Below are 10320 nucleotides of genomic sequence, written 5' to 3' on the forward strand. Positions count from 1 at the left end.
GCCGGAAGAAAGTGGTACTTGCGAAGAGGAGAGTGATGCTTCTGAGACCAAAGAGGCAGCTGCGCAGCAAAATTGCGAGGGCTGTTTCAAGGGGGTACACGTCCACAGATGCAAGAGGAGGTGACAGCCCAGATGACTTGGTCGGCTATCGTATCTGGCTAGCACGGGACGCAGTGAAGGCCTGCACTACAGCACAGAGAGAGCACGATAAACAACGGCCAAGATGCAGAGCACTAGTCCGCCTGTCTGCCAAGTTGGAGAGAAAGGTGGGACTTGCCACAGCTGAGACCTTTGTCTGTGACGGCTGCCAGTATAGGTCCAGAAGCTTTAAATTCTACGACGAGATTGTAGGGAAAGGACAACGCGGAAGAAGGATGGCTGTACTCAACATGGCTATCCAGGTAGCCTTGGCAAACTGCTCGATGGGAGTGCATGCCTTCAGGCAGTTTGCAGCTGCCATGGACCTACCTGTGCCTGCTGCAAGTCAGATGAGGGCGAATGCACGCAAGTACAGCGAACTCATGGTGGAGGAGAATGACAGAGATATGAAGGTTTGGTCGGAAACTGTCAAAGAAATCAATGCCATCCTCGGCAATGGCGAGGACAGTCCCATAATGGGTGAAGCTGACTCAAGGTATAAAAGTGCACTCTACGCAGGGCTTGGGAAGAAGCCTGGCCAACCATCACCCAATGCTCACACTATCTTCTGTGAGAATGTCACTGTTCGGAGGCTGATCCTGGCACATTTCCTGGCTCAGAAGCAGTGCTCTACATGCCAGCGGCCCCAAAGACGAAAACTTGGACGGCCTTGCAGGGTACAGAAGCGCAAGCATCACAAGTGCCCAGCCAATCTGAAACCACACGACGTGATAGGGGATGAAGAATTTGCCGGCAGGGAAATCGGACGGAGGCTCCTTGCAAACAAGGTCCCTGTCAGCCACATAATAACTGATGGGGATAGCCATTTTGCAAGGGGTCTGTCCGAGGTCATGAAGGAGGCGAGGGGGAAACGTACCAAACATCTGAGAGACTTTGTGCACATTGGCAGGAGTGTGGCAAGAGCTGTCCGCCATGGAAGCTGGAGTCGAGAGATGTTCCCTGGTAAAACTGCTGTCCAAAGAAACAGAGTGAAGTCCAGGTTTGCAGAGGAGCTGCGTGTGCGGCTTAATGCGGAACACGACACCGCTGTGCTGAGGTTCGGCAAAAGAAGAGAAAAGATGGAGGAGGCAATGGAATTGGCTATGGATGCCATACCTGTATGCTACACTGGGAATCATGACAAGTGCTGGCAGTCCATGGTCTGTAATGGTAGGAAGCGATGGAAAGCAGACAGACAGTACCTACCTGTAAAAAACTTGAATCCTAACAGCTCGGACATGAAGGAGATGAGAAGAATTATGGAGAAGAGACTCGGAAAGAAGGCATTAGCCTCCACCAGGTACTGCATGGACACTAACAAGGCCGAGTCTGTTAATCGTCAGTCCACGAAGAATGTGCCCAAGAGTGGCAATTGGATAGAGACCTTACCTGGGCGGTTCGCCACCACTATTCACAGCTCCAATAATGGTGTTGCCTTGTCAATCGTCAAGCGTAGAGAGGCAGCCGGTATCTCCTTGTCGCCAATGTCTCCAACAGTCAGGGTCCTGGAAAGCATGGAGAGGGAGCGGCTTTACAGAAGGGCACACAAGAATGAACCGGAGTCCAAGCAAAGGGCCATGTTAAACAGGGTCCGCCAGTTTAAAACTTACGACGAACTAAAGGAGATGGGGACATACAAGTCAGGCGACGTTCCCAGTGCCTCTGGCGATGTTCCCAGTGCTGAAAAGAAGAGGAAATGCTCACAGAAGCAGCCAAGAGGCAAAGCTGACCATACCTACAACAGGATGGAGGGAGAGGGACCAGCTTCCATATCAGACTCTGATGGTTGGACTACTGACTCTGATTTTTCTGAGACTGATGAAGAAACAGACTGACTTTCTTACCTTCAAAGATGCACGCGGGATAGGGGTCGTGCCCGCCAAGACACTCCCCCCCTCTGTGACACTTTTTCCTGTTGATGTTTACTTTCCGAGGTTCAGCCGAGAGGTGATCAGGATTCACGCAGTAAGAGATGTGACACCGGTGACTAATATCTAGGTTTTTTGGTATGCCAAACACCCCTCTCCACAGCATGTATGCTACCCTATGGGCGTACATCGGCTTTCGCTGTTGCTTTTTTAAAGGCTTTCCAGGCACCCAGGGAACTTGAATGACCCCGTACTTGCCTCCTGACTTTGTAACAAGTTGTCCAGTCCAAATGATGCATGATTTAGTAGGATGTTGACTAGTTTTTGTGGACATTTTCTGTCTGAATTCTGTCTGCCAATCTGACATGCTTCCCACTGCCATTTTCTTGTCAAGAACAACAAATATGCTAATTAAAATCTGATGACTTGAACTGAAATGGTCTCTGTCATGTGTTTCTGGTGTCACTTTCATGCATACTTTGCATAAATTAGCTGTTTAGGGCCGTAAGGTGATACAACAGTTAGGGCCTAATTTCCTCTTCAGGGGAGGGGCCAGCAAATACTTCTAGCATCCAAAAGGCCTAAAAACACACATAAGGAAAGGCTCCAAAACACACTTACCAGTATTTCAATGTCCCAAAGTTCCTTTCCTCTGGCTAGCTAAACATGTCTACTTACCAAATCTGGAAAAAGCAGAGTTTCGACTCCGGCGTTTTCTCCGGCTACAGGCCTCCGAACAAAACAAAGCTGACCTTTCACCCCCCCAGCTGGTAGAGGCTTGCATCACCATGCCGACAACAGGCCCCAGAAGATGTAAGATTACACCACTAGGGTCAACTAAGGTCAACATTTTTGTCTAGATTTGAAAAGTAAACACTCCTCTTGTACCTCTGGAAGAAAATTGGCCTAATCTGACCATACATGGCCCCTAGAAAAAAATCTCAAAAATAATAAGAGAAAAATACAAATGGTAGGCAAACTGCACCGTCTGCGCAGGTCATATTTCCCGGTCCCTCCCCTCGTCCGTCTGGGTAAAACTTTGCATGATTTCCCTAAACAGCAAGCTTTTCCCGTTTTGACATTCCAGAGAGGAGCGAGGCAGTGGCTACGAAGACAAGCTGTTAACGTTTATTCTCAAGAAGAGTACAGGAAAGGCCAGAAGGGGGAGAAAGTCGGACGTGCAGCTACAGACGACTCGGGAGGACACATGTATGATAGGTCACCAAGTTCACGACCTAGCGGGAAGAATTTCGCCGCACCCTACCCGCACGTACCAACGTCACCGGGCAGGACATCGTCAGGTTCTGTTCAAGGGAAAACTTATGTGAAGCTCAACGATAATGACAAGAAATTAGGGTAATTTGTCTTCCTTGGTTATGGTATTCATTTCAGTGCACGTGTGTGTGTGTGTGTGTGTGTGTGTGTGTGTGTGTGTGTGTGTGTGTGCGTGTGTGTGTGTTAATGTTTGTGTCATGTATGTGTTTGTCACAACTAATTGTGTAAATGTGTGTCTGTTTTGTGTTGTTTTCTCCATATATATTCTACATAACTGCTGAACTTTGCGGGTTTGCGGAATCGATGGGGTGGTCTACTAGGCGGGCTAGTGGGGTGGGCTACCTCAGCATTGTACCCTTTCTGGGCCTCAAGGCTATGCATGGGGGTTTGGCCTCTTATGGAATTTCCTTGAAGAGAAACTGGGTCAAGCTGTGGGTGGGCTAGAGGGAAGGCAACAGCTGAGCATAAAGCAGGTGTGTGGGGGGGGGTGTAGATGTCAGCAATGAACTCCACCAAGACTGGTAGAAAAGCCATTTATCATAAACAAACTTCTAAGTACTCAGTATACAATAGGATGTAAGGGAAGAGGTACAAGGGGAAATAAACTGGAAGTTGGATAGGGCAGCTAGGGAATGAGAGAGCCTTTGTTTGACAAAATGTCTCATATTTAGACTAGAATGTACCTAAATGCATGTGATTGTATACAAATGTAAAATGTATTTGTGGTTATGTGTGTCAGTACATGAGCGTGGGTTGGAATGTTGTGTGTGTGTTTGTACAATATATAGTGTTGCTTTTGTTGCTCATTTCTTTCGTGTAGCCACAATGCTACTGTCCTGTTGGCTTGACTGAGCAGTAAAGGAACAGGGAACATGGTCCTCCATGTTTAAAAATCTAAAATTGGGGATAACAAACTCCTGCACGATGTAAATGTATGCTCCTTGCCCACCTCTGCCCCCCACTGTAGCATCCCCAAAGCAATATGATCAGTTGCATTCCTTCCGGCCCACCCACAGTGACCCAACTTTTCCTCAAGGAAATTCCATTCGATGCTAAACCCCCATGCATAGCCTTGAGGCCCAGAAAGGGTACAATGCTGAGGTAGCCCACCCCACTAGCCCACCTAGTAGACCACCCCATCGAATCCACAAACCCGAACTTTGCTACATTGTACATGTTGTTGAATTTTCAAAGGTTATAATGACACATGGCATATCTTTTTCAGGAAACTTCTTGTGACTGTCAAATCCAAAAAGAGGAGAGACAAGGAGGGCCTCATACTTCTAGAGGGAAAGAGACTTATCAAGGTGAGGGAAAGTTTTCATTCATTAATCATTCATATTCATTCATTCATTCATTCATTTGTAAGGGTAACTAATACTGTGTCTATACTGACATTTCTTTTCATTGTTAGGCTGTTTTGTTTTTTCTTCAATAGCTTGAGAGAGGGCAAAAGATATTGATATCGAGGATTTTGAATGTATATTTTGCCGCAATAGATATTAAAAAGAATCAAATTGTGGTGTCGTGTGGCATAAGTGGTAGAGCGTGTGGCTGTCAAACAATGGGACCTGGGATCGATCCCGGGTTGTGCCCAGAGACATGTCAGAACGCTCGCCCCGACGTTGTGCCCTTGGGAAAGGCACGACTTTCCTCACAACACACTTATTGAGAAGAGTAGGGGTAACCCGGTGTGCTTGGCCAAAAACGAGAGCCATAGCAAAGCCACATTGCACTACCACTAGCTACTTGAAAAAGCATCATGCTTCAATTGACGATGACTGCTTTACTTTTTTTTCCACAATTTTCAGGATGCCATAAAAGCAGGAGGAATCTTGGAGTCGTTGTTTTTCTGCCATGTGGAGGACTTGGAAGGCCTGCCTCTTCAGGAGACAACTGCTGAACTCTACAAGGTCAAACACAAGGACATCCAGGACTGGTCAGACACTGTGACCCCACAGAAGGTCATAGGTAAGAGGTCAAATCATCAGGGTTTGAGTATCTTTTTCAAGGTGTCCTGTTTTTCATTTTAATGAATAGATAATTTCCTATTGGTAACTCTTTTTTCTTGTTGTGATTTTAGATGATCTGTGAAATTAGAAAAGAAACAGTGATAGAAATGATATCCCATGATATTAGTAGGCAATTTAGTTTTGGGTATGGCATGTCCAAAAGACACCAAGCAGAAACAGTAGAGTCTTATATAATAAGGAATTAAAGGTCTCATACGCCCAGAGTGTCTTGTTTTATACATTATTGTGAATTTCTTGATGATTCTGTTTATACATGTACCACTGGCTCCCATAAGGCAACAGACGTGCATATATCATAAAACAGAAGAGAGGAAATGATACCACTTTTAATAACCTATTCTAGGACCTAGGGGTGTCCCTGTGGTGTATGGTCTACACTTCTGTCACTTACCAATCTGGTTCAAATTACTTGGAACCAGAAGGCCTGAGTTCGTGGCTGGGTTGGACACCTCTGGACAAGAGGTTCATTGAGTCATACCAAAGACTTCATAAAAATGGTACATACTTCTGAAACAGTATGGAAGTTAAACACACTCCACTGCCAGTGGACTAGCCCCCTGCTACAGTGATTGCACCACAGTGTGGCCCAGGGCTATGAAACGGGGATGGGCACTGCCCTATACACCTTATGGTGTGGGAGGATTTTAGCTAACTATTCTGGGACCTAGGACCTAACTTCCTGTTGGTGTCCATTGACATATGTCTAGCATGTGGAAATAAATGTGAAGACTCACACAGACAAGGAAACAGACTCACCAAAAACAATACCTCCTGTTTCACGAAGGTAACAACACAAAATGTTCATTCCTACCTGTTCTTTCAGCCATTTTTACCAGACCGGATGTGAACAGACTGTTTCACGAAGGTAACAACACAACACGTTCATTCCTACCTGTTCTTTCAGCCATTTTTACCTGACCGGATGTGAACACACTGTTTCACGGGGGTAACAACACAACACGTTCATTCCTACCTGTTCTTCCAGCCATTTTTACCAGACCGGATGTGAACAGACTGTTCACCCCTGGCTGTGCTGATGTGGACATGCTGCCCCTCACCCTGATCTGTGACAACATCCGAGACCCGGGTAACATGGGCACCATCATCAGGTCAGCCGCCGCAGCGGGCTGCCAGAAACTCCTGGTCACTAAAGGTCAGACACTCTTTGACACTTCAACTTCAGTTAGCCCCAAATAATCCCGCTAGGGGCAAAGTAGGGGGGGAGGAGGTCCCAGGCTAAGGCGGGCAGGCCTCCAGCCTGGCGCGGAAAGACTCAACAGTGGGAGCCATAACAACCGCGCCAGGCAGGGCGTTCCACTCGGGTATGGTGCGGGGGAAGAAGGAATTTTTGTAAGAGTCTGTCCGGGCATAAAGTGGTTGAAATTTAAGCGTGTGGCTCCCCTGGGTGCGCCCCTGAGCTGGTTTCAGTAGACTATCTGTGTTAATATTGATGTAGTTATTTACTTCTATATCATGTTATTGTTATTTCATTGCAGAACTTAACTCACTTGTGCCTCCACTCCAAACTTTCTCATGGTTAGGTCCCAATTAGACAAAAGGCGCCCCGCCGGTTAGTTGACGGACTGTCTTTTTTTTCACTTTTGGGTGTGACCCCTACATGGCCCCGTGGGACACCCTGCGACTGCCAGGCTATTTTGGGGCCAGGCCAGGACCCTGAATCACTTTAACTCGGACTTAAAATCAATGCAGGACCTGGTAACGAATAGATGCCATGAGCTAATCATGCGAACACCGGGAGATACTGTAAATGGAGAAATGTTCGCGGTCGTTTTATATTTGCGTTTTTTGCGGCGACCGTTTCACTGTGAACTTAAAACCACCGCGAACATTTTTTGTCCAGTACTGTAGCGTATGTGACTATAGCACTGCCACGAAGTTAAAACCACCACGAACACTCGAGAACCCCTTGGCGCGAAATAAAAACCATGCGAACTCAAATATATTTACAGTAACATCCTTCCCACCTCCCGTCTTGTTAGGCAGCTAAACATAAGCCTCTGTTTCTTTACTTCAAACTTTGAGTCTTTTTTATGTAACAAATGATATGTAAAATCGATTGATAGTATGTAGGACTCATACATGTAACATTATACTAGTAATGAATTAAGCTCCCCTCTCACTGGACCCGTGGCACACTGGTGGCGGTGCTGCGTCCTAAACTGGATTTGTGTTACCAAGGAGGTTGTATAGCCTATATAACCTCCTTGGTGTTACCCTTGACTTTATACTGGGAATATCATGACCAGAAAGAATAGTATGACCAAAAAGAAAACAAAACACACAAAACTAAAAAATGTTCGTTTTTTGTCAATGAAATTCATTGAGTGCTTTGTCAATTTGATCGGCCGCAGCGACACCGCCAGCGTGCCGCGGGTCCAGTGAGAGGGGGCTTTACGAGTTGAAAAGTTGGATCTGTTTGATGGAATGTTTCTTCCCTCAGGTTGTGTGGATGTTTGGGAGAGCAAAGTTCTCAGAGCAGGAGCCAGCGCCCACTTCCACCTGCCCATCGTCAAGGACCTGACCTGGGACGCTATACCCAACTACCTGGAGCCCGACACTGTCGTGTTTCCCGCAGACGCAAACGTGGACGTAACCAACAAATTCACGCTGTTCCACCCGCCCTTGAGCTCCGTTAGACAATCCGTCCCTACGAGACGGAAGCAGACCCAGGACCCCAACTCAAGCGGAGACGAGGATTTCGAACACGACCTCCCCACCTCCCTACCAGAGCTAGTTGCAGTACCATACTACAGCACCCATTGGGTAGGGGGCAGCACTGCACTAGTGGTGGGTGGTGAGACTGAGGGCCTGAGTCTGGAGTCCCTGCTTCTGTGTGAGAGGACGGGAGGGTGCCGAGTGTTTGTGCCCATGTTGAAGAGCCTAGATAGCCTGAACTCGGCTGTGGCAGCCAGTGTGGTCTTGTTTGAGGCTAAGAGACAGCACCTGGCTCAGCTGACCATTGGAAGGGAAGAGGGTGTAGGGAGGAGGGCAAGGAGAGGTGTTCAACCGGAGGAATGAAAGTGGGAACTAGACTGAACACTAGTGTAGGGAGATAGAGATATCTAAAATGAGATACATGTACATTTCATACTTGAGATAAATAAAAGAACATCTACAAAGGATATGAAGGATATTTGGGTATGAATACTTTTGTTGCTAACTATACATAGCTCAACCAGAGTCTGCACAACCTATGTCTGCATATGAATGTCAGCAAGAAAATGTATAACGACATATACATTGTAAACAATACATTGTATGTTGCAGAAACAGCAATAAAGTGATGAAAATAAAACAGCTTTATTTGATATCCACTAGCTTGTCATTTCTGTATTTCCTGTATTCTGTACATATACTTCGACTTACAGTTGATTACAGCCAGGTGTAAGAATGGGTACCTGACTTTGGTTGGGGAGGTAAAAGGCGGTAGAAGGAGAGGGCTGGGCTCTGCCTTCCAATACCGTGCTTTAGACACAGCGGACAACAACCCACTGTCCCTAGGCCTACGGCCTCAAAAAGGCTATGGGACTACCAGAAACCTGGACCAGTAGCTAAATAGGGGACGATACTAGTACTATGACAACCCTAATAAGGACAAGGGATAATGAAGAATTCTACATCATATTAGGAAACGGGGTGAATTACTTTTGTAGAACATTCAGCATATGTACAATATCAAATGTTAACTAACTACTGTATATGAAAGTGAAAAAGAATTTATTGCTCAAGTGTGAAGTCGTCGATCTGTGCAGTGTTCCTAAAATTGCGTCTATGTCCCCAGATGGTTTTCCTTACATTCTGTCCATGCAAAGTTGATCTAAGTTGTTCCTAAGATACATCCCCTATTGTCAATCGTGTGCAAAGTGTACAGGTCGTTTGGAACTCTCGGAAACAACACATTTTGACACCAGATAATGATTTCCGCCTATTTTATTCTATTATTCAGAAGTAGAAACCAGGTGTTTGTGTGCGATTCTCATGAGAAACCGAGAAAGAAAACCCCTTATCATTATTGACTAGTTAACTTACTCAGGAACGCTTTGATATATGATGGCTCTGTCCACTTTCTACTAATGACGATAATGTGACTCTTTTTTGACATACCAGGTGTGAACATGAAGGTGTGTCTCACCACTGACTCATCACAACACCTGGTTGTCAAGGAAACAGATGTTACTAGTATCCATGGCAACAGGACGACCACTTTTGTCTTTGCTTACCACACGTAAGATATCGAAATCTATAATAGTATCCGGTCATCGCAGGATTAAAATCTGACTGTTTCTCAAGAATATTTTTCACTCTGAACCGGGACGTGTGTATCCCTAGAACGCTCTCAGTTTTTAAAGATGAGGATCCAGCGTGGACGTCTTTTTCTGGCGGTCTACTACATGGTTGTTACGTCTAATTGCGTCTTCAGCGGTAAGTTGGTGTCCAGGGACAAGAAAAACCCTGAGATTTATCTAGATCCTTTTGTCGTTGAGAGTTAGATTCCTTTGTGGTTGAGTTAAATCCCTTTGTCGTTGACTTAGTCCACAGTGCAATCATGTAATCTAAAGATCGTGGAAGCTCTCTACGCCATACTTGTAAGTCAACATTAGAAGAGTTTGGAACAACCCCGGTGCATAACAGAGTACACTGAACATCGTCAAATCGTTGATATTTAGAAGTTCGCCATTATAGGACCTCATCTGTCGTGTCTGTAAATTTGTTGTTCACCTCGTAGTGCGAAGAACATAGGTCAGCAAGTTCCCTTGCCGTTTCAGTAGCAGGGTATATTTTTTACAGGGAGGGATTGCTATCCGTTTAACGTGCTTGAGACACGTCAAAAACGGGACCCATATTGTACTTTCCCTCCGAAAGATGGATGCAGTCCCAACCGAGGTGCCCGTCCCAGGCTTTGTGAATAATAAGATGAAACTATTAGTTTCTAAATCTTAGATATATGGTGAAAACGGCATTCAAATTCAACTTTAACGCCCGAA

The 10320-nt window shown here is 45.9% G+C and overlaps 1 protein-coding gene across 1 annotated transcript in view; it reads left to right on the plus strand.

Annotated features, from left to right (window-relative positions):
- Positions 1-8649, plus strand: part of LOC136439884 (rRNA methyltransferase 3, mitochondrial-like) — a 29775-nt gene extending 21126 nt beyond the window's left edge. The window contains exons 2-6 of the mRNA XM_066435544.1: positions 3026-3362; positions 4507-4588; positions 5093-5252; positions 6300-6467; positions 7776-8649. Of these exons, the coding sequence (XP_066291641.1) occupies positions 3026-3362; positions 4507-4588; positions 5093-5252; positions 6300-6467; positions 7776-8353 (1325 nt within the window). The 3' untranslated portion in view covers positions 8354-8649. The remainder of the gene's footprint in view (positions 1-3025; positions 3363-4506; positions 4589-5092; positions 5253-6299; positions 6468-7775) is intronic.
- The last annotated feature ends 1671 nt before the right edge of the window (positions 8650-10320 follow it).

The sequence above is a fragment of the Branchiostoma lanceolatum genome, chromosome 1, assembly GCF_035083965.1.
Source record: "Branchiostoma lanceolatum isolate klBraLanc5 chromosome 1, klBraLanc5.hap2, whole genome shotgun sequence".
Lineage (NCBI taxonomy): Eukaryota > Metazoa > Chordata > Leptocardii > Amphioxiformes > Branchiostomatidae > Branchiostoma > Branchiostoma lanceolatum.